The sequence below is a fragment of the Tupaia chinensis genome, unplaced genomic scaffold, assembly GCF_000334495.1.
Source record: "Tupaia chinensis unplaced genomic scaffold, TupChi_1.0 Scaffold000056_1, whole genome shotgun sequence".
NCBI lineage: Eukaryota > Metazoa > Chordata > Mammalia > Scandentia > Tupaiidae > Tupaia > Tupaia belangeri.
In genome coordinates, this window is record NW_006159514.1 from 2492827 (window position 1) to 2517970 (window position 25144).

The window sequence follows — 25144 nt, forward strand, 5'->3', positions numbered from 1 at the left end:
GCATTCCTGAGTTGTACACTTTATAATAAACCAGTAAATGTAAGTAAAGTGTTTCCTAGATTCTGAGTCATTCCAGTGAATTCTCAAAAATGTTGGGGGTGGGGGGAGGTGGAGAGGGAATCATGAAAATCCCTTGATTTGTATTTGGCTGGGCAAAAGTGTGGAAGCCAAGCCCTCCTTTTACAGCTGGCACCTGAAGTGGGAGGGGTCTTGTGGGACTAAACCTGTAAATCTGTGGAGTGTGAGCTAACTCCATATAGTCAGTGTCAGGATAGAGTTGAACTGCTGAACACTCACATGGCACTGGAGAATTAGAGAACTGGTTGGTGTTTCTAAAAAGATGCACATTCGGTGTCAGAGAAAAGACAACACAGTGGGGCAACTTTTAACCTGCAAACGAACATATATTGGTCTCCATTTACTTTCCTTCTGTGAAGTCTTTGTATATTTCACAGGTTCTAAGAACTTGGAGAAGCCAACAGGGGATCCACGTGTTCCATTCTGTAACTTGCACTGCTATAATTTCATCTATTCCTCAACAAATTTAAAAGGCAGACTTCACAGGTCTCAGGAAATACACACATAGTGATTCTCTCACAAAGCTAGATTACTTCTATTTCAAACAGAGTGGAGAAACAGGAAAATATACCTACTGAAAGTAAAAGAGGGGTCAAAGGTTGGCAATGTCACCACTGTGAACTGAAAGTCTAGAAAGTTAAAATGTATGACTAAAATTTATCTTTAATTATCATTGAGTGATCAGTCTTTACCCAATCATTCTAATTAAATGGTTTTGTGCATAACCACTGTCAACCTGTGTGTAGTATTTCAGATCAAAGAGATCAGGTCATGAAAATTCTAGAACCTTAATAGAAAGATTTACTTTAAATTGTTGTCATGTAATCAGATTTTGTTTGTTCTACATTCTTATTTTATTCCCCTTATACATATCTTTATTATATTTTATCTTAGAAAGTGAGTGCTCTTACGTGAATATTTCATTTCTTGCAAAGGGTTTTAGCATTCTCTTGCTACTCTGGATTTATCAGTGTTTCAGTTCCACTGAGTTATTTTGTCATTTTCAATTTCCTTGTGTCACTCTTAGCAATGAGAATGGGGAAGTTCAGAAAGACTTATGAGCAGAAGAGGATGAGAGAGCATGCATTACCTTGTGACTTGGTAGAAAGGAAGGTGAGTCCTTACCTGGTCTTTACTGAAAGTAACCATGCACTGGTAAGCAGCGTCTGCTGATGCAAATATGTGGGGGGGATTTGAGGCACGTTTTACCCCATGATAAAGCCTGGAAAACTGAAGAAAAAAGTAATTTAAAGGAGACTTCTCATGATGTCAAGTCCCACTATCTCTTGCCCATGAAATCAAAGCAATGACTTAGTAGGGGATTTGTTGCACCAGGAATACTGTCAAGCACAGGTGTTGGAGTCAGTCCACAGACTCGAGTTCAAATCTACTTCTGTGCTTACTGGCCTGTGCCTCAGACTTCACTCTGTGCAAGCACTCTGTGTTCACTCCGCGTTTGCCAAATAGGCTGAACAACACCACCTGCCCCACAGGACTGAGAGGAGTAAATGAGGTGACCCAGTGCCCAGCCTGTTAGTACCCTGTAAGTACCCAGCAGATATTAGCTATTACTATTACAGCTTGCTTTAACAAGTTACCTCCAAAATGAAAGAATTGCACTGTGTTGTATTATTATCTGCAGTTTGAATATACATCTCTAGGGGACATACTTTCAGTCTACTTTTTCATTCTTTTCATTTGCTCTTGTGATTTTTTTATTTCCTATTTATGAGCAATGTGTTCTAAAAGCAACCCTTACCTGTGGAGAGTATATGCTTAGATTCTGGAAGGGGTTTAAGGCAATTAAGATGTCTCCAACATATGTGTAAATCAGTAAGTCCTCATAACGTTTCTGCAACTGATGAATAATTGTATCCTAAGAAGGGGATAAATGATATTGAGAATAAACATTATTTCCAATCAAGAGAAGGAGTCTACCACTGAAAACAAATTTATTCTTATAACATTCTCTAACAGATGAAAGTAATCCATTTAAATCATGCAGTGACCCTAATGATCCTAGATTAAGATGGTGCAGATATTTACCTTGAGAGAAGAAAAAATAGGCATACTCTGAAAGAATTAAGCCCACTGCCAAAAGACACTGAGATAGTCAATAAATTCTTTCTTATTGTGAAAAAAAAATCTCAACCAATAAAAACAACATCCTAATTAGAATGTTATTTAATAGGCCCTTTCTTCAGATAAAGCACAGACAAAATAGTAATTACATTTCTCAAAGCATGACACTTGAAGTCTAGGTGGAGGTGGTAGGAATATAGAATAGAACACTTGCATATTACACTTTAGGATTCAGGCATCAAAGTTAAAGGTCCCCAGAGTAAAGCTTAGCAGAAAAGGTCCAGTGTAATTAACAGCTCTATTAAACATGCTTATTTTAAATGGAGATTGCTGCAGTTTTCAAATTTAAAATTCAAGTTACATTAACTTCACTATTTCATAAATTAAACTCCTCTTTATAAGAGCAACTATGTTAAGGATTAACTGTGTGTGTTTTTGTTTTGTTTTGTTTTTAGGTTTTTGTCATAGAGCATGTGTGCTCTCTAAAGAGAGACAGAGAGAGAAAGTGAAAAGCCACCCCCTAGGAGGGATAGCCAGGCTGCAATCCTTTTATCTCCTCTCCTTCATTCTTCTCTTGAGATTTGGGGCATGCACATATACGTGCCTGGTGTGGATTTTAAGCCACCAGGTCTGGGACTCAAACCGTGATCAGCCATGTGGAAGTCCAGCACCTTAACTATCATGTCACCTGAAGGTCCCTATAATTTCTTATTACACAGAAAATAATCTCAGCTGATACAGCTTATCATTTAAGCCCTTAATATAAAGGGCTTTATTAGGAAAACCCATATTATTTTGTCTTCCTCATTCTAGGGACTTTAAGAGAACACAGATCATTGTCAGCAGCCAAACACTCCTTGAGCTTCACCCCACAGTGATGCAGATAATTAGCTTTTCAAGTGAACTTGGGGGAACATTGTCTACAAGAGAAAGGTCAGACCATTCACACACAAATGTTTTCAAGGAGAATTGTCTACCAAATATATAATACCTCATCCAGAACCTCTAGATTGACCAAGTCATCCTCAAGGCAATATTTTTCAGCATTCTCTACGTGATAGGGTCTTCTGGTATGCATCCTTTCATGCCTACAAATTTATCAAGAGAGTATTAGCGTTAAGACAATAAGTAACAGAAGTGGGCAATGAGGATGACTCATTCACAATCTATTTTTTTTTTTTTTTTGGAGAGATTTTTGCTATAGGGCACATGTGCTTTCCAGAAAGACAGAGACAGAGACAGAAAGTAAGACATCACCCCTCAGAGGGATGGCCATACCGCAATCCCTTCTCCTCCATTCTCCTCTCAGGATCTTGGGCACACACGCACATGCACCCAGCATGAGTTTAAGCCACTGGGTCCAGGACTCAAACCGCGGTTGACTACATGGGAGTCCAGCAACGTAGCCATTATGCCATCTGCTGGTCCCCATTCACAATCTTATGTGACATATTCAGAGACTACAAGACAGGGACAGGAAGAGAAAGTCCAGGTCCCCAAGCTCTCCCTGTCGTCCTGGTTACGGGGTAAGGTGAGCTCCATAGCTCAAGTCTCCTTCCTGCCACAATGAGGAGCATTACCGAATGGGCCCACCTAACACGGGTACTTGCTTCAGTGCCGACCACAGCACTTCTGGGAAAGCATCTCCTGTGTCCTTTCGGCTCAGTGTCAAGCATAGTTCTCACTGGGGTATCAACGTAAATGCCTAACTGCCCTTGAGGGCCTTTTGCCCTACCAGCCACCTCTAACTTTTTTATAAAAAATTTATTCTTTGTCACTTTTTTAAGAATTATTTTTATTTTAACCTTATTTATTTATTCTAATTTGACCAGAGAGGAACAGAGTGAGAGAGAGATGAGAGAGAGAGAGCGAGCGAGCGAGAGAGAGCAAGCTGCCAGGTCTGGGACTCAGCCATGTAGGAGTCCAGTACCCTCAACCCCCACGCCACATACCAGCCCCATTCGCCCCTAACATTTTAAGATATTTTTTTTAAACTACAGAAAACTTTAGAGAATAATACAGCAAATCCTTACGGAGTGATCATCGCTTGCATTTTACTTGTTTATTTAAAATCTCTTTCTAACCCTTGTCTCGTCCCATTTCCCTCTCTGGAGGTGACTACTATTTAGTGAGTATCCTTCCAATCTATGTTTAGATACTGGTGAATAATATAGCAGTCCTCTATGTTTAATTATTTTTTTAAATGACTTTTTTTTTAGCCTACTAAATCAAATCTCATTTCCCAGTCTCCATTACTGATAGATTTGGGGAAAAGAAAAAAAAAAAGATAGTTGAGTCATGTTTTTAGTCATCTCTAGAGCTAAATCGGGTTTGCTGCTAATTCATATAAAGATCCTTAATAGAATGAAGCTTAAATTTTATATCATTAAATCTAATTTACAACCTAAGCATTTTAAAAATTGTTAAATGGAATGATTGATTCATCTGTGTCTTTACACATTGGTGATGTAAAAGAGAAATCAATAAATTTGAAATATGGATTTTTTTTTTGTTGTTTTTAAAGAGATTTTCGCTTTAGGGCACATGCACTCTCCTGAGAGACAGAGAGATAGAAAGCAAGAAATCACCCCCCAGGGGGAGGATGGCCACACTGCAGTCCCTTCTGTTTCAGTCTCCTCTCATGATTTTAGGCATGCATGCATACATGCCCTGCGTATTTTAAACCACCAGGTCCAGGACTCGAACCACAATCTACTACGTGGGAGTGCAACAATGTAACCATTACACTGTCTGCTGGTCCCGAAATACAGATTTTTAAAATAAAACTCAGACGTGTTCCTGCTTTTACTTAGCCATTTTGCTCAACAAAACAACAGGAAAATGTATATTTGTGGCCTAAATCCCCTTCACATAACATCTAAGCATTGTTTGCTTGAAGTTCATCATGAAACAAAATATTGTAACACTTTTAAATGAAATACTTAAATTCTCATATTAAATTGAGTTAATTTATCTCCTTTATAAATGTATACCTTGTAATGAAGTGAAATAAATCATGTTAAAGTTTATTCTATACATCATTTGACAACAAAAAAATCTAGGATCAAAAAATTATACACAGATCTAGTTCCAGCCAAGATGCAGTTGGCGCTCTCCACTCTGTCTCCCCACTGAATGCACTAAGTCCTCTGGACAACATGCCGGGACCAGCCAGCTCAGCACTCTGAGAAGTACGTGGTAATGGGCAGATTGTGGAAGGAAATTAGAATTCAGGATACAACTGAATCATTGGTGGGTTTCCCAGGTTTTATTTCCCCCTCCAGTAACTCCTGACCTGGACTTAAAGGCAGCCTGAACTGCACAGAGATGTTAAGCTTCATGGTAAGATAACATTTTTATAGCCAGCTAAGTGCAATCTCACAGATAAATATGCTCTAGCAGAAAGTCGTGATTTTCATGGTGAGTATACACTTCCCAAAACTTGTATATTTGGACTAGCTCATGGCATAATAGTTAAGACAGCTGGATCCCACAAAGCTGACCATGTGGCTCAAGTTACAGACCCAGCAGTTTAAAAAATACACTGAGCGTGTGTGCATGTGTGCCCAAAATCCTGCAAGGAGGGAGAAATGGAAGAAAAGGGATTGCCCATTCCCCATGGTGGATGCTTTCTTACTCTCTGTCTCTTTCTCTCTCTCTCTCTCTCTCTCTCTGTGTCTCTCTGATGAGCAGATGTCTCGCTGGAAAATTAAAACACACACACACACACACACACACAATCACATAACTTCTGGGGCCAGGTGGTGGCACAGAAGTAACACAACTAGACCCATTTGGGCCAGTTCTGAATTCATGTCCCATGACCTCCCAGAGCACATAGGGCCTGTACAAGCTGAAACTGGGCGTAGGATCACAGTGTAAAGACTCTATTTAGGGGTCCCTGTCTCTCTTTCTAAACTTTTCTGTCTTTCTCTCTCTCTGAAGACATAAATAAATAAACTTCAGAAATACTATATCTGGGTCAACCCCACAGCACATCAGTTAAGCTCTGTGCTGGGGAGCTGGATCCCACATGGCAGACCATAGTTCAAATTCAGGACTCAGTGGCTTGAAAAACACACTGGGGGACCAGCAGATGGTGAAATGGTTACATCACTGGACTCCCACGTAGTCTACTGTGGTTCAAATCTTGGACCCAGTGGCTTAAAATTCACAACAGGCGTGTGTGTGTGTGCCCAAAATCCCAAGAGGAGAATGGAAGAGAAGGGATTGTGGCATGGCAAACCCCCCTGGGGGGTGATTCCTCGCTTCCTGTCTCTCTGTCTCTCTAGTGAGCGCATGAGCCCTATAGCAAAAATCTCTAAAAAAACTAAAAAAAAAAAAAAAAAAAAAAAAAAAAAAAAAAAAGAAGAAGAAGAAAGAAAGAAAAAAAAAGGAAAAGAAGAAAAGAAAAACACACTGGGTGCATTTGTGTGCATGCTCAAAATCCTGATAGGAAGGGGAAATGCAGGAAAAGGATCATGGTACACCATGCCCCACGGGGAAAAAGGAGTCCCCTCTCTTTCTCTCTCTCTTTGTTTCCCTCCCTTTGCCCATACTTCTCTCTCTCTCAAGCACATGGACCTCTGGAAATACTTTTCATTTTCTGAGCCACAGAAAACTGTCTGTATGCTTTCCTAATTTACCTGCAGGTTTAACTTCCAAGAATCAGGCAGGTGCTTTCTGTAAATTTAAGCTTGATTCTCATAAAAATCTTTTCCAAAAAAAATTTTTTTGAGAGAGAGAGATTTTTACTATACGGTGCACGCTCTCACTGAGAGATGGAAACAGAAAGTGAGAAATCACCCCCAAGATGGGGATGGCCATGCTGCAATCTCTCCTTCTCCACTCTTTGGGTATGCACACATGCATTTCCAGTGTGAGTTTCAAGCCCTTGGATCCAGGACTTTAACTGCATCAACCATGTGGGAGTTGAGCATCTTAACCACTACGCCATCTGCTGGCCCCTCAATAGTATTTTATGAACAAATAAAAACTTTTAAAAGACTTTGCCTGCTATTATTAGCAACAAACGACCCTTTCCCATGCCTATATGCAGATTTTTTAGAATTATTTGCTTCCAAAATTTGCTCTTCTTGCAATTTAGAAGTTGATATAGATACAAGATGCTTCCACTCTGACAAAGAGTACTTCATTTTCCCAAGCAGAAAAATACATACTTATCTACAACCCTACCTCTGCCTTTCCAACTAGTATAATTCTGAAATTGTCGCCTGCTTCATTTGTCCCTTTTGGCTATGCAGTTTGGAGGGTTTATCATAGAGAAAGAAAAAACAAACACACACACTTCCAATTTTGTCTCTTTTTTACACATTATCTTAGAGTTTAATATAATTATAAAAAGTGTTAAAATGTTTTATATTTCTCAGTTTTTTACTTGGCATTAATGAAAATAATTTAGTTTATAATTTTTTTTCCCCGTTTTGTTGAGTTAAACGATTTGTGGTCACCAGTAACAAGACTTAAATTTCAACTCACATACTCCACCTAGTGCCCTATATGAGAACAGCATCTATTATCAATTTTTTACTGAAAAATTCCTTAATTAAAAACTATAAATCTCCAACTAAAAGGAACTTCGAATGAGTATTCCAAAGCTTACAGAAATGAGAGAGAAATAAATATATGAATAAATAGCAAAAGAAATTCTATTAAACCAAGAGCATATGGTAAAGGCATTGTAGTGTAAATGTCTCAGAAGACATTTTCAAATTTCAGCAATCTATATTGTCTTGCTAAGCTTCTTACTTCGTTTTATGAGGCTCTAAGTATGTCAGCTGCCAAGCCTGAGTTCTCAAACAAACAGAGTTTGTGAGGTCGAAGCTTAGAGGGAGAAGTTCTGCCTTGAACTGGTTCCTGGATTTGAGGTTTGGTGTAGTATGAAGGGATGGGGGCTGGAGCGTAGGACTGTCCTTAGGTTTCAGGAATCAGAAAAGGAGGAAACTAGCATCTGAGTCCACAGCACAAGTAAGATGAAAACGGAAATTGGTGGAGAATAAGAACAGCATCTAAACAGTAGGGAAGACAAACACAGAAGCAGAAGCTAGGGGGGGGTCCCCCTAAAAACTCCTGGAGTATTGTGAGTATTGTTTGTTTGCTTGCTTCCTTTCTCTTTCTTTGTTTCTTTCTTTCTTCCTTTCTTTCTTATTTTTAATGTCTTTGGCCCAGGACATGTCTGGGAAAGGAGTTTAGACCATATTGTTTAGATACTAGAGGAATTTTTTTCATGAAATGAATTTCTGAAGTGTTCTGTCTTTACTGCAGCTTAATTTCTATGTCTCCATTATGGTCAAAACCACCTCTGTGTGAATTTTCTTATTATATCCCATGACTAAGCTTGCCAACTTTTTTGTATGAGCTCATGGTCTGTTAACAAATATATGTTTTGTCAGTGATATTAGCAAGTACATATTTTGTACGAAAGTACCTCCTTAATCCCTAAGCCTCTTCCTATCTGCCGGTTATGCCTAGAAAAGTGGAGACTTGCTTATAGGTAGACACAAACAGGGCTGCAGGAGCTTCACATAAGTGCAGCAGGAGGTGTTCTTCCCTTCACTCCCCAACTACGATGAAGAACAGAGCAGTAGAAGGAGGTGCATTTAAATGATAACTTAAGGAGGAAAAAGACACAATGTTTGTAGCCTAATAATTACAAAAGCTTTGCTAATGAAAACTTAATCTCTGCACCCAGAAATGCCTCATGGCCTCTTAGACAGATTGGTCCAGTGGCAGGACCACCATGAAGGTGCTTCTGTCTCTGTTTTTCCAAACCCCTTATCCTCCTCCATTCAAGAGTGGAACCGAAAGGAATGAAGAATGACTAATACTTTCACCAGATATCAGATACAAAAAAAAGTAAGATCCATTAGTGGTGGAGGAAAAAAATGGGCTAGAGAAAAGAGGGAAGGAGGGAGGCTCAAAATGGTGGTCTTCAAGAGTCTAAGACAAAGGCCTCTGAGCCCATAGACAAAGCGCAGGGACAATGCTCTTCTCTCTCTACAGTCAATGGATTCCATAGAGTAAGGAAAACATGAGTAGGCCAGCCAGGAGCATGGTTTTAAGACAGCTCGATCCCACATGGCTGACTGCACGGTTTGAGTCCCATGCCTCGCAGCTTGAAAAAACACATCAAGCATGTGCGTGTCCAAAATCCTGAAAAGAGAATGGATAAGAAGGGATTGTGGCATGGCTGTTCCCCTAGGGGGTGCTTTATCACTTTCTTCTCTCTCTCTGTCTCTCTCTGGTGAGCACATGTGCCCCAGGCAAAACTAAAAAAAAAAATGGAAAACATTACCCAAAACTGAGGACAGAGTGCTATTAGCACATCAAAGCCAGTGATGATGAACATTTCTTCCAAATCATTATTTCCATTTCAATGTACATTTTGATAACAGGGTTGATGAAAGAGAAACTTGAACTATAATTTTATAATCATGGACCTAGATAGAGCTTCTTTGCCTTGAACACTTCATGAGGTAGTCATTAGGAGTCATTCATTTACACAGAAACCCAGGAACACATCAGCGTGTTTAAGATGATGGGTGTGTGGGTGTGTGTGTGCACGTGCACATGCATGTTTGCAGGTAGAAGAGGGAGTAAGTGAGCAAGGCTGACTGGGAAAAGCTCAGCAGTTAAGTAGTGAAAAATCTGTTTTTAAAGCTCACTGCTACAGGTTGAAAAGAAATTGGAAAAACTGAAGTCACTGTTTTAATTAGCCTCAGACAACTTGCAAGGGGAAAATCAAAATCCATTAAACAAAGCAGAGGAAGAAAGAGGAGGAGGAGAAGGAGGAGGAGAAAAATAAGGAGAAGAAGGAGAAGAGGAAAAGAGGAAGAAGAAGGAAGAAGAAGAGGAAGAGGAAGAAAACAGCAACTTAATTATTCTACCAAGTAAACTTAGAGTAGACCCTTGGCATTTGAAGGTTTAACATTTGTGATTTCAGCAAGTTCCAAGCCACCTGCAGGGCAGGACCTGCTGGATCTTGTCATTTTACTGACAATCAGTTGAGTTCATGGTCCAGGCCCAGCCAGTCCAGTACCTTCCTTGCCTCCACTCACAGTCCAGAGAGTGCTTTTGCTCTTCTTCTAATAACTCTTATAAAGTGGTAAAAAGCATGTTTTCTAGTCTAGTTCTCTAAAGTTTAATGGTTAAATGACATACCAGATGATCTTAATAAATTCAGGCATTTGCCAAATTGGTTTGTGGAAGAAGTCCTTGGAAAGTCAAGGAAACGGGAGCTGACCTTAAGGAAATGACCAAATCATTGAAAACCATCCCTGACAGATTAAATGATGTATTCTCACACTATTCACAGATCTTTGGGGACTTTTAACCCCCTTTAGAAGAGTAAGACTTGCGGGTCCACTAGGTGGCATGATGGTGAATTCCCACATGGCTGACCACATTTCCGGTCACAGACCTGGCAGCTTGCTTTCTCACTCAAGAGTAAGACTTGGATTCGTAACTGTTCTATTGTACTTGAATCAATCATATGCCATGGTCAAAACAATAATTTACTAGAAAAACTTCCAAGGGTGTCACAGATATAATATAAATTGGTATAGGTAAAATCAACCAAATCTCCAACAGTACAGTGTTGACTCTCCCTCCGTGCCTTTGCTATCATATCTCTGTATCTGTAACTGTATCTATATCTACAACAACAAACATTTGTAGTGTTTATCTAATGAAATGGGAGTGTGTCATAGCCTGGCCTTCCAAAGAGTTGTAACACTCCAAAGAGTGAGACGGCTAGACCCAGGTGGGATTAGATGGGAGCCTTACAGCTCAAGCCTTCCGTGCTCAGTACAACAACTGCTCTACTGTAAACAAACTTCCCATGACTCCTAGCCTTACTCTTCAACGCTCTCAAATACCTGTTTTATCTGCTCCCCATAACTGAGATGAACCATTTTTTCATAAAGCTCTTGCCTCAGTACCACCTGGGGGTCTTGGGGAGACCTTGCTCCTCTCTGCTTTTCCCCAACCATAGTTCCCCCTAACCAACCTTTCCCTTTTAGAAATTCATATCACCCTCTTGTATCATCCTCTTCACCACTGACTACCAATTTTCCTTCATCTCTACTCCTCCTGATATCAGTCTTTGATTTTCCCATCTCCTACCAATCACTTCATTAATTTTTCCCATATTCTGATTTCAGGACTTCCTCAACTTGTCAATACTCTAAAAACATTTATTTGTACTACTCCAAAATTGGCCACAAGCTCAGCTATGCCTACTTCTCAATTATCTCTCAAAAGTTCCCAAAGCCTCAATCCATTTTTTCACCATCATCTCACCAAATCTGCTCTTCATCTTTCCTCTATGCCAGTCCCTGACTAGCTCAGCCTCTACGTCAATAAGCCACACTGATGTCACTTCTCCCTACCCCAAGATACTCTCCTACTAATTGATCTGCCCATCATGTCCAGTAAGCCAGTCTCCATTCTGAAGAAGACCAGCATAGCTGCTTTCACAGCTCCTAGTCCTTTTTGTTAAGATTTGCTCAAGATGACAAATGGGAAAGGTGGTGGTAGCAATGGTACCTTTTCTGAGAATTATTAGTGCCAAATTATGTACCAGCTCTCTTTCTGAATTATCTTAAGCACTGATTAACTTTTCTACAGCAGAACACTTTTCAGTTACATTCCTTCTGAGCTTTCTGTGCTATGAGCAATCATTATGTCTATTTTTAATTGACCCTTCATCATATTCCTCATAATGGCTATTTCAAAGATGAAACATTTACCTGAAGTCCACAGCCCGCCCCTAACTCTGAGATCACCTTGCTTAGTTTAGATTAGTTTAGTTTTGTTTTTGTTTTTTTTCTGTCCAAGGCCAACCTTTGGCTTAGGTTCTTGATCTGCACCCTTTTCCTTCCTCTATTATTTCCTCTCTTCTATCTTTAATGCTTCCCTCTACATGAGATCCTTCCCCTTCACCTGACTAAGTTTTTCCCATCCTTCTTCGCTGAAGTCCCTTCAACCTCTGTAGCTCTCTCTCCCCTGGGGAAAGTATTAACAGTGAACAGAACTTCCTTTGCCTTTGCAGGAACTGCAAGATAGTTTTCCCTATCGGATACAGGTCTCATTCCTCTGTATCAGCTCTCAAGACCAAATGAGTTGCTTTCACTGGGGGAGAGGAGAGCCCAAGGCCTGTTTGACCCATTGAAGAATCCTACTTTGGGCAATAAATGCTAGAAGTTTATGTAATGTCTCCAGGTACTTACATTGCATTTGATAGGATATGAAGAAAAGCAGTCTTTTGATGGGTCTCTGTCTCTAAGTGTCTTGCAATTTCTATTTGTAGCATAAACCAGAGTAGGGAGGCAGTTCAATTTGGGAAGGCCCTAACGTACTCTCTCTTCCCTAAATCTTCCTCAATCAATACACCACTAAGTCTTTACAATACCATTATCTCAAGGCCTTCCACCATTAGTAATTGCTGTGTTCTTCTCACTCATCTTCCTGGCCCCACCATTGCCCTGCCCCAGTCCGCTCTCCATACTGCAGCCGGAACAACCTTCTGAAATGTATCCCTGCTTAAAACTCTTGGGAGTTTCCTAGTGCCTAAGAACAAAGCTCCCCTAGGCCCATTATAACTTAGCCCCTGTCTACTTGTCTCCCCCTCGCAACTGCCTGCACCAAACTCTAGCCACACCAACTACTGGGTCTTTGGAAAAGTCATGACATATTTTTCTATGCAAAAATGTGTCACATCTTTTCTGACGACCCAAGAGTTCACAAAATTCTCCAACCTCTCTCCAGACTTTGTGCCTTTGCCTTTTGCTAATTTTTCCCCCACCATCTATAATAAACTCCCTTTCCACTCATTTTCTGTTTTTTTGTTTTAATTTAATTTTTTAATCATTATTTATGCATTTGATAGCTATACATCATTTAGATTTTTGTTTGTTTTTGCAATAGGGTGAATATGTGAGCCTGAGCCTTGAACTCCAGTAGAGTCCCTGATGAACCTCTAAGCTTACTGAGGAGTTCATAAAGACATCTTTATATCTACCTCTCTCTATATTTTTTAAATAATAACTTTATTGAGATATAATTCATATTTTATAAAATACACTCATGTAAACAAATGTAATGTTTTTTAGTATTATTTATTATTTTTATATATTCAGTCATTATACATCATTTAATTTGTAAAGAGATTTTACCCAACATGATATATTCCACACAGCTAGACTACAGATGAGTTGATAATACTATACATGACATCACCAACAGGCAACAAACCATATCTCTGTAAGACAAATGTCTTACCTCTCCATATTTTCCCAAATGTCCCTTCCTGCACCCTTCCCCTCTCTCCCACTCTCCTTCTACTTTGTCCCTGGTGTCTATAAAAATTTTCAATGCTTTTATGTCTTCCAGTCTGTCAGTCTCTACCACTGAGTGCAGGCAATCAGTATGTGTTAAGTGGAGACACACAATGTCTCTGTTTCTAGCCTGACTTGCTTCACTCAGCAATAAATCTTCCGTATATACCCACTTTCCATCAAATGCCAGGGTCCTGTTTTTTTGTTTTTGTTTTTTGTTGTTTTTTGTTTTGTTTTGTTTTTATGGCTGAATAGTATTCCATAGAGTATATATGCCACATATTTCCAATCCATTCACCTGTTTGTGGATATTTAGGTTAGCAATTGTGAAAAATGCTGCAATAAATATAGTTGTGCAAGCGCTTTTCCAACTGAGTGTTCTGTTTGTTCTTCAGGACAGTACAAGGATCCTCTTCCCACTAGTTCCAGGGAGTCTTCCCCAACTATCTTAAGCCCATGTGGGGCTAGGTGTCTTTCCCAGGAGCTCTGGGAGACACTCAGGCATTCCTTTATGGAGATATTGTTCATGCTGAGCCAGTCTCATGTGATTCTTGTCTGTACCACACCCCAGACAACGGGCTCTCTATCAGAAGCTGTATCTGGTTTGCCTTTGCAGTCCCTCTGTTCAGCATAGGGCCTAACACATGTACACATCAATGTCTCCTGGATGAGTAAACGAACAGATTAGATTTTGAATAAGAGATAGAAATCCATATTTTAAGATATTCGGTACTTTAACACTTCATTTTCATGCTTTTGTATGATAAGTAAAAAGATGAATTTGCACAGATTAAGGGCAAGAGGTAGTTGTGTTAATAAGAAATGAGAGACTCTGAATCAAACAGACCACATCTACTACCTTCTACCACTACTGCTAACACTTATTAGAGGTTAACTCTAGAGCACTATTCTAAGCATTTTATATGTATTGACTCAACCCTCAAAACAATCCCTATTTTATAGAAGAAACATTGGAACAGAAAAATTAAATAACAGGCCAGCCCAGTCCTAGTGGTTCAAAGAAGCTGAATTCCACATGGTCAACTGCTGGTCAAGTCCCAACTCTAGTGGCTTGAAAAACACACTGGGTGCATGTGCATGCAAGCCTAACATCTCAGCTGGATGGGAACAGAGGACTTACAGGGTGACCACAACCCACAGGGGAGTGTTTTCTTTCTCTCCCTCTCTCTGGCAAGGGCACACATCCTCTGGCAATTAAAAAAAAAAGAAAAATTCACTAACTTAACCATTAACTAGCTGAGCTGGGATTAAAATTTGGCAGAGTCAGTGGTTTATGTTTTTGTTTGGCTTGGTTTGTTTTATAAAACTTGCTATGCGGCATGTGTCCTTGCCAGAGGGCGATGGCATTGGGGGATAGTGGGGAATCAAGAAAGCACCTCCCCACTCTGGGGCAGGGTGACCATGCTGCAATCTCCTCGCTTCCACTCTGCTCTCAAGGTTTGGAGGCATGGTCACATGCAGATGCTCAGCGTATCCCTCAAGTCATGCAGCTGGTGATGTGGAATCCAGCCACCCCAAATACCACACCACCACAGGCATAAGCCAGTGGCTCTTTTTTTTTTAAAAAAGCACATTTATTTATTTGTTGTGAATTTCAAGCTGTTGGGTCTGGGACTCCAACTACAGTCGACCATAAGGGATTCCAGTGCTTTAACCACCATGCTACCTGCTGGCCCCAAGTCAGTGGTTCTGACCACTACATAGTACTGCCAGCTCTGTGGCCTTAACTTGTGTAGTAAAATGATGTATGGGTATTTGCCTCGCCTCAATCTTGCTCTGTTTTTTTCTGCCTTAACATGGACACTCACAGTTGTAACGCACTGACTAATCAGTATCAATGACATTTGAGAGGTTTTTCTGGTGGGTTCAGCATCTATGTAGCCAACTCTCCTTGCCAGTTGCCAAGAGGAAGGAGTCGTGCGGGCTAAGTGGAAAGTTAAGTCGCATTGTGTTTCCTTTGGAGCTCATTTTCCTGCATTCTAAGGAAGTGACTGTTTCTAAAGTTTTGATACCTACTTGTGAAGTCTCATTTTTTAAATAACCGTTCAAAGACACAGAAACTACTGAGTGAAACTAAAGATTGCAGACGGTGAGACGCCTTCACCACTGTATGAGGTTTCTGACATCAAAGAAGTTAACACAGATAAAGAGAAATTAGGGAAAAAGGATGAGAAAACTCAGCATCACGATTTTCTATGGTAAAAGGAAAAAAGTTTTTAAAAAAGAGAACCGGCTGGACAGGCGAAGTCGGGCAAATGTGCAGAGCTGAGTAAGTTTCCCAGCTCAGTGTAAGAAGTCACTCTGTGGCAAACCTGAGACAGGGAGGCAAGGAAAAGGTGTTGGGTTTGATTTACGGCACTTAAAAGTTGGGTTTATTTTTTGCTTGATTTATATTTTAGTTTATTTCATTTTGGTGGCTCTGTGTGTGTGTATGTGTGTGTGTGTGTGTGTATGTAGGTGAGTAGTAGAGGGTTGGTGGTTGCTATATAGGAACAAAAGCAGGGAAAGAAAAGGAAATTGGGCTTCCCGGGGCTTAAACACAAATTCTCACTGCTTCCAAAAGGAACCAAGCCACAAGAATTTCTCTGCGTTTCTCTACATCATAGGCAAGCCGTAGAAACAGAAATGGCAGTGGAAAAGGAGTAGGAAAAAAATTGTTTTGAGCTCTCCAAAGGGCAGCCAGCGGTGGTGGAGAATATCAGCAAAATATAGTCACCTTGAAACTACGCCTTCAGCTCGAAGAGTTCTGATGTCGATGTTTGGCTTTTTGATTTGTAAACAGTTTTGTGCAGAATACATGAATATTTCCAGAACTTGTGACTTACGATATTTTATTTTCTTCACCTCCAGTACTTTGAATGTTCTTTTAATAATAATGGACTGGAGCTTATCTGTATCCTGGCCAGTTTTATAAAACGAAATAATTGCTGAGCAGAAGAAGCAGGTTTATTTGCATTTAATTTTTTAAAAGAGAAATTCTGCCACCCTCTGGACAGAAATCAAAGATCTATTTCTTAGAGATCCAACACAGAATACTAAGTACTTGCCCCTGAAAATAAGCGTAAAACAAACAAACAAACAAACAAACAAAACTATCCTGTAAAGGGGGCTAGGAATCAGAGTTGCTTTAGGTAGACTATATATGAAAAAGATCATGTAATAATAATAAATTGACTGTAAGAAATTTTTAACCAAAAGGAAAGAATCTTAGAGCACATAGAAAAAAAGTATTAAACTCTTAATTTTCCCCCAAATCACTTGACAACCTGCATTTCTGCTCTCTAGTCTGCAACAACGACACAAAGATTTTTTTAACACAGTCTCAATTATGGCTATTTTCATATATTAATAGTTTGCTTTATCAGTTTCAAAAAATCCACATCTATATGAAATCTGTATATATAAATATATGTTGGTTTTTAACTAGAGCTAACCAAACACAAGGGTAGAGTGAGATTTCAGCCATTTGAGAAAAATTAGCCATAACAGCACAAATGAGCAATTTGTTTCTGAAGCTCTTCGACTGTCATCACTGGGCATGGAGTACTTAATGTCATGTAAATGAATCTCTCAAAAATGCAAGGATGAGCTCATTACCAGTAATAATGCCAGGCAAATCAAAACACATGACATGCCATTTTTATAAATAACCAGAGGGAGAAAGCAGAACAACACCAAGTACCCTACCTGGTTTTAGCAACTGGGTTTAGATGTTTCTGGTCTTGGACGATCCTGGCCAGCTGTTTTTGCAGAAGCAAAACCTTTCCATGCGCACTTTTAATGAATGGGTGGTCGAGGAGCTGTGTGACGGAAGGCCGCTTTTCAAAATCCTTTATAAGACACCTGTTTGCAAAAATCAACAAACAATCTAAAGTACAATCTTAGACTCCCTGTTCCTCTGTGATTATGGGAGAGAGGAGGCGACAAAGCTCATTTATAAAACCTGAACATTAGTCTTACGTGGCTCATTTTGTATTAATGTGTACCAGAAAATAGAAAAAAGAATTCCCTATTAGTTGAATAAATTAAAACATCAGAAATATATCATAGTTTAAGTAAATATTGAAAATACAATCAATTTTTACCATCAATTTAATTTTAAATACTAAAACCACTGATAAAATAGACTGGTCTGACCATTTTGTGTCTGATTTTCATTATAGAAAATTGTATTCAATGGAGTCATGTTAATTAGTCTATATTCTTTATTTTAGAAGCATATAGAATAAAATACTGTCACCTCAATTAAATCCTAGCATATAAAATATCCATTATTTGGTGGTGTGGAAAATGTATTTAGGAGATTGCAAGGGGAAAAAAAAAACCTAATCATAAAGAAACCTCCAGAGAAAGTTCAGTAGCTTGACTTCTAATGCCTTCTGAAGAAGCAGAAAAACCTCAGAACAGGAAGTGACTACAATATAATTCAGATGAATTGCAATAGAATTATGCAAACAGGGAACAAAAAGTCCATTCAAAATGGTAAAAATTGGGTTGCATTTAAACCCTTCTGTGGTAAATTGGTTAAAACCGCACCAGTGTAACCACTTTCTGTTTCGGATTCAACGCCCTTTTCAAAGAAAACAATGATTTAGTATATTTTGCTGTATGTGCTGTATCATTAAAGATGATTTTGACACAAGGAAATTGAATCTGAAGAATACCCCTCCAATTACCATTGCATTTCTATTCTGAGTAGCTGCCCTTGATGAAGGAAGACATTTCAACATCTACCCTTTTAGCTATCGGTCTTTAGCTCCCATTGGAGGCTTAGGATAAATTCTGGATGCCATTCTGCCCACTCCATGAAATAAACATCTTTCATTTTCCCAATAGTGGAGTGCCAGCAACATCTAAAATACAACATATTTTAAATATTGAGATGCATTGACAAATGGTAAAAAGTTCAGTCTCACCTTGAACGTCTTTTCAGAACACTTAAGCAGAGTTTTTAAAACAACTCTCAAGTGTTCAATTTTTAAAAAAATCTTTAACCTTGGCAGTTTTCATTTCAAAACATTTTTGTATCCCTCACCTCCTAGTCCTGAAAAGATATCTAGCAAATTCCCCAGTTGTGTTCATTTTAGAATGGATTCAGGGGATTCCCTATCTCTTGGAACTGAAGCTTTGAGCTAGAAAAGCCAACGGAACCTGAATTATCTCCATTCTGCCTCCTGCAGGACTATAAACACCACCTTTGCCTTGACAGGAAACGAAATCAACCACCTATTGATTAATCCCAACACTTCTACTAAGCAAACTCAGGGGTCTGAGACTAACGGTGGGAGGGGCAGCAAATAATAATAAAAAAAAAAAGTGATAAGCATGTGAAGGGGTAAGGGGGCTGGAGCTAACTCTATCTTCCTCTTTGAGATAGTGTTCCAGGTGAAGCCTGAAAATAATATTTCAGAGAGTAAAGCTCTTTGAATAGGGTTTGAGAGAGAGAGATGGGGAAACCCATACTCCATTTAACCTTATAAAAATAAGTCTTGGGGTACCAGCAGTTAGCGTAATGGCTATGTTGCTGGACTCCCACTTAGCTGACCACAGTTTGAGTCCCAGACCCGGTGGCTTAAACTCACGCCAGGCACATGTACATGTGTGCCCAAGATCCTGAGAGGAGAATGGAGGAGAAGGGATTGTGGCATGGCCATCCCCCCTGGGGGGGTGATTTCTCACTTTCTGTCTCTGTCTCTCTGTCTTTCTGGTGAGCGCACGTACCCTGTAGCAAAAAAAAAAAAAAAAAAAAAAAGGGCTGGCTGAATAGAGCCAGACTCTTTAAAAATAATAATAATAAGTCTCCACTGAAGTCTAGTGATGCAATAAAGGTGGTATATCTTGTTTCATAATTTAGCATAACTGGAGAAGCAAGGCTTCCAACAAGCTTGTAAGATTTAGAATAGAGACCAGCAGATGGTGTAATGGTTGTGTTGCTGGACTCCCACATGTCCAACCACATTTCAAGTCCCACATCTGGAGGCTTGAAACTTGCCCCAGGTACATGTGCATGTGTGCCCAAACTCCCAAGAAGAGAATGGAAGAGAAGGGATTGCAATGTGGTGATTTCTCACTTTCTATCTCTGATGAGTACATGTGCCCTATAACAAATGTCACTCTCTCTTAAAAAAAAAAAATCATTTGGTATATTGGAGAGGATCTCTAGATCACAAAGGAAGTAAGAGAAAAGAGTGAATAATGGAGAGAATTAGACATGGAAGAAAGTAATAAGTGAATATGTTGTGTCCTGAAAATCCAAAATAAAGAAGATGGTGAGGATTCCACTCTGGAAGCAATGATTAAGAGGATTTGTTAGCTCCCTCAGTAAAACTGGAACGGGGTGACTGTCATACCACGAGATCAGCAAAATTGAAAGTGTGTATATGGGAAGAATGCTAAACAGAGCTGTGACATATCCAACTGCACTGGAGGGTTCGTAAGGGAAGGCCACGAAGACCTTGAGGGTATAAGCTTATTCTAAAATTCTCATGGATACTTTTTTCTCATGAGGAAACAGAGTCTGTCTGAAATGGAATTATTATTTTACGGATAAATAGTGGAGCACTCCCTCTTAGAGGAAGTTATGGCTGAAAGTCGTGATATTAGCTATCAGGGCATTGGAATCATATGACGTCATTTATTCGGCAGACTATACAGCACCAGAATTGGCCAATATAAATTAATTCATAAGAAATTATGATCTTTTTCCTCAAGGATCTGGCATTTAATTGGAAAGATGGAAGAACAAGAGAAACAGAAAACAGCAAAAGCTGATGTTTGCTTATAAACTTGGAATAAGAAATAACACAAAAGCATAAGGTTTCAGAGGTCTCAGGGACTGGGGCTTACTAATCTAACCTCTTCTTGTGAGGAGTGAGGAAACTGAGGTCAAATCCTTATAGTGCTAAGGTTAACCTCTGACTCCCACTAGAGGACGCTTCCTTTTCTGTTATCAAAAATGATATCGCAGGCCCGGGAGCAGTGGTGCAGGCAGTAGAAAGCCATTGTGCAACATCAGAGCCAGTTGGGAGGCCTTAGCTCAGATTCTGGGTTGACCTGGGCACAACTGTCCCCAAACATGCCTATAATAACGACTAGCTGGGTAGCTGAGGGCAGGGCCATGGTGGGGTGAGACGCTGTGCGCAGCTAACTGCCCGCCTTTCTCTTGCTCTGATGACAAAGAGAAAACAAACTTCTAAAACAGTACAGCTACAATGTGCAAAACTGCCATGGGAGAGGGGAGGCTATGCAGTAGTAGAAGAGGGTACAAAGGAGCTCTAGTCGAGGAAGACTTTGTAGAACAGGTAAGACTTGAGCTAGAGCTTGGGACAAACTTTGGAACTATTGATAAATTGAACTAGATTGGTGAAGAGGTAAAAAGCATTTCACAGTTGGAGAAGTGGATCAGCAATGCAAGAAGCAAGATCAGGTGAGCTGTGTAGCCAATAACTCAGGAGGCCACCAGAACATGCACCTTCAGCTCCTAAGCTGCCTCCTTCAAATGCCTAAGAACAACTATAGGCTTTAGTCCCTTTACTAGTGTTAACTAAGATAAGACCACAATTACGTAAAACTTTGCAATTTGGTGCCCAAAATTGGTACTATTTGTCTGTTCATCATTTCCATCTTCTCCGGTTCCTGGCAGGGATATAGTGGATGAAGATGGAATGAAGACAGATGATTGCTGGGATCCTTAGAATTCCTGATAGCCCCGTGTCCTTTTTTTTTTTTTTTTGCTATAGAGTGCATGTGCTCACTAGAGAGAGAGACAGAGAAGAGAGAAAGTGAGAAATCAACCCCTAGGGGAGACAGCCATGCTGCAATCCCTCCTCCATTCTTCTCTTGGAATTTTGGACACATACATACACACACACACACACACACACACACTGGCATGATCCTCAAGCCACTGGGTCTGGGACTCGAACCATAGAGCCAGCCGTGTCGGATTCAGCTCTTTCACCTCTATGTCACCTGCTAGCCCTCCATATCCTTTTAGAAAGCAAGATAGAACTCTTGAGCCTGATTTGGAAAGTAAACATGTAAAATAAGAAGTTCTAATAAACTTATTCATTTCAAGATTACTTATTAAATCATGAGTTATAAATTCCAGGTGTGAAACATCTATCCCTAGTGAGAGATGGGGCAGTTTTTAGAAAAAGATGCATGAAATATTGAATTCTATATGGGAAATTGGAGCCAGGTAGTGAGTTGGGTGAAGTACTAAACATATAAAGCACACACACACACACACACACAACAACAACAAACCACTAGTTTCCTGGCCAAAAGTATGAGAATATTAGTGATTGTCTAAACCAGGTAAATTTGAAGTTTCACAATGCTATGAGCATATTGAAGGTTCTTATAAGTACTTGGGTAAAGGAAGAGCTTAATGTTGTTTGAGTCCATGTTTCCAAACTTAGCCATAGAACTTGTTTTGTTTTTATTTGCTGAGCCTCAGAAATGACATCCTTGGGATATCTGTGGTAAAAAACGAGTTGCTTTTTTTTTTTTACATTTGACAGGTTTTTGCTATAGGGCATGTGCGCTTGCCAGAAACACAGAGAGAGACAGAGAGACAGAAAGTGAGAAATCACCCCCCCAGGGGGGATGGCCACGCCACAATCCCTTCTCCTCCATTCTACTCTCAGGTTCTTGGGCACACCCACACACGCGCCTGGCGTGAGTTTAAGTCACCGGGTCTGGGACTCAAACCGCTGTCAACTACATGGGAGTCCAGCGACATAGCCATTACGCTAACTGCTGGTCCCGAGTTGCTTATTTTTGAACTAGGCAGCCAAGTCCTCATCTCAGTGCACTGAGGGGAGACTCTCAGAGTCCTAAATTATTATCACATCCGAAACATCTGTAAGCTATTGTTCCTGTAGAAGAGAGTCTTCTCAAACTGGGAAAATTTGCAAGCTCAGTTCTTCCCATAGTCTTTTACTCTAGAAAGAAAGAAAGCAAAGAGTAGGCCCAGCTGTGGTGGATGTGCTAAGAAAACACCGTAACCTGCAGGCTGGGACCACATGGGAGGCTCTGGTACATTCCTGGTCCAACCTAACACTGAGCACGGTGTGTGCCTGAAATCCAGCAAATCAGGGAAATTGAGCTGGAAGAAATGGAACCTGACAAGAGGTGGTCTTTAAGGAAAAAAAAAAAAGAACTAAATGTAGAAAAACCACTTCATTACCTCCCACCTCCCCCAAATCATAAGTAATTCTTTCTTCTATTCCTGGATCATATTTTTTCTTTTTTAACATTTGGATCTAGATGTGGTTCGTGTGAAGACAAAACAACAGAATAAAAATTTTATTTATACCATGAGACCTATGCCAACAACCCGGATTTATAAGACCCTGGTAGGTGACATGAATATGATACAAAAGTCTACTAGAAGAAAACGGGACAAATTTCAGTCTTGAAGGAAATCAATCCATTACTTAATTTGAAAGTCTAGTACCTTCTATCATGCTTTCTTGGCTGAAGATTGATTCTCAGAATTCATTAGTGTCACCACATTAAACACAGGTTGTTGCAGCCATTTGCAGTGATTGCCTGGCCTGGCTTCTGCCAGAAACAGGAAAAAAGGAGACGGTTCTTACAAGAAGCAAGGTCGGGCTCTGGAGCTGGCGATGCCTGGGCACTCTTGCCCCCAGACGATAATGCTGTCGAGACACAGCTGTTCTGTCACTGTAAATTGCCATTTTATAACCCAAAACCTGGATGCCTGCAAGGGGGAGCTATTTATCAAGACTCGGGGACTGATATTTACCGATGAATAAAACACACTTGATCTAGAGCAGCTGAAAACGCAAAAGCTAAAAATACTGATGAACTTGGTGAGATAAAGCATGAGGTTGAACAATCTTTTTCCACACATTGGGGCAAAACCGGATCTAAACGAAGGATTTATGTCTCTCCTCATTTCTTAATAAATAGTCTGTCTTTTATACTTTCTGCTGTTTACTTGGAGGCTTACTACTGAGACTGTGAAGTGCTCCTGTTGGTACAGAATATCTAAACGTTTTTCATCTGAGCAAACATTTTCCTGCCCTGTGATTCACTGCGCTGCCCTGCGGTTCCTATCATCATCAAACAGAAGCCTGATTGACAAAGAGGCCTCTACATCAAGAGGAGAAAATCCTCCAGAGGATACACTAATTATAGGTTAAATATCAGAGCCCACGGTGCTCTGTCTTAGAAGAAAATTTCCATTCTGGAAGACAAGACTATGACAAACACAAGCATTTTCCCAAAATGACTAATGCGTCTAAAGGCAGCAGGCTGAGAAACTTGACATTGCATGTGTTCTTTTAGTGAAACATCACTTTCCTTTTTGGTGGAATATTTAACTGCATTCTAGTTTTCCTGAAATTTGCACATGTAAGATTCAGTGCTATATTCTTTTTCTAATTGCCAGATGACACATGTGCTCTCCAGAGAGAGACAGGGAAGTGTGTGTGTGTGTGTGTGTGTGTGTGTGTGTGTGTGTGTGTTGGGGGGGGCCCCCAGTAGGACATGCTCACGCTGCAATCTTTTTCCATTTCTCAGTCCTGTTTGGATTTGGGGCATATATGCTCCTGACATGTTTTTCAAACCACCAGAGTGCAATTGACTATGTGGGATATAGTTCCCTTAACCACTAGGCCATGGGCCAACCAACCCCTGGTGGTGTTTCAGTCACACTGATAAAAATTGAAATTGTGTGCTAAAGTCACACCTGAGATGGAGAAGTAGGGTCCCCGTCTCAAACAGGTAAGTGAAAGCCATTGCTCAGTGAGAAAAGTCAATAGTTATCTAGACAGAAACCGTCAGTATTTGCTTGGGGGTTGGGGAGTCCCGAGAAGGTGGAATGAAGGGTTTAAGAAGAGGAAGCTTAGAGTCCTTTTTAAAAAGTGGGTGAAGGCGCAGATCCTGTATGGCAAAGTCAGAGAATCTGCAGAGCTACAGGACGAGAGGGCAGCTGCCCTTCTGCCTGAAATCCTGGCACAGGAGACCCAGATGCAGAGTCAAAAAAGATAATCAAGCCAACTTGACCTCTAGACAAAGCTGTGCAACTGAAGGTCCAGAGTGAGCTCCAGTGAGCCCAGGAAGGACACGAGAAGGCAAGAACACTGCATTTTCTGAAACCTGAGACTGTAAAGGAAGCTTGAAATAGAGAATAACTTTTCTCATCTAGAGAAGACTCAAAGAAGGTGAAGAAGGAATAAATCTGTAGGATGGTTTGAAGCCAAAAGGCCAATTTATGAGCAGATGTGACAAAATGTACCTCCAGAAATAAGAGCTATATCCCAAAGTAGCTAGAAAGATATCCTTTGCAAAACCAGGGCCCGGGACTAGAGGCTCTCCCTCAAACAGAGAGCAATGTGTAACCCTATAATGGCTCAGAGTTGCAGCCTAAGCGAAATCTGTCAATGTGGGTTCTTCTTTTTACTCTATGTCTCTGATCCTCCTCTAACAATATTAAATGATTAGAAAAGCCTAGAGCCAGCAGGTGGTGTGGTGATTGAGGTGCTGGACTCCCACATGGCTGACCCTGGTTCAAGTCCTGGACCTAGTGGCTTGGTTTCTCATTCTCTCTGTCTGTCTCTCTCTGGTTAAAT

General features: G+C 40.2%; 1 protein-coding gene across 1 annotated transcript in view; it reads right to left on the reverse strand.

Annotated features, from left to right (window-relative positions):
- Positions 1–25144, reverse strand: part of MYO3B (myosin IIIB) — a gene marked incomplete at its 5' end in the record, with an annotated part of 536872 nt that overhangs the window by 342306 nt on the left and 169422 nt on the right. The window contains 4 exons of the mRNA XM_006141497.1: positions 1204–1308; positions 1838–1954; positions 3152–3248; positions 17226–17381. Coding sequence (XP_006141559.1) covers positions 1204–1308; positions 1838–1954; positions 3152–3248; positions 17226–17381 — 475 coding nt within the window. The remainder of the gene's footprint in view (positions 1–1203; positions 1309–1837; positions 1955–3151; positions 3249–17225; positions 17382–25144) is intronic.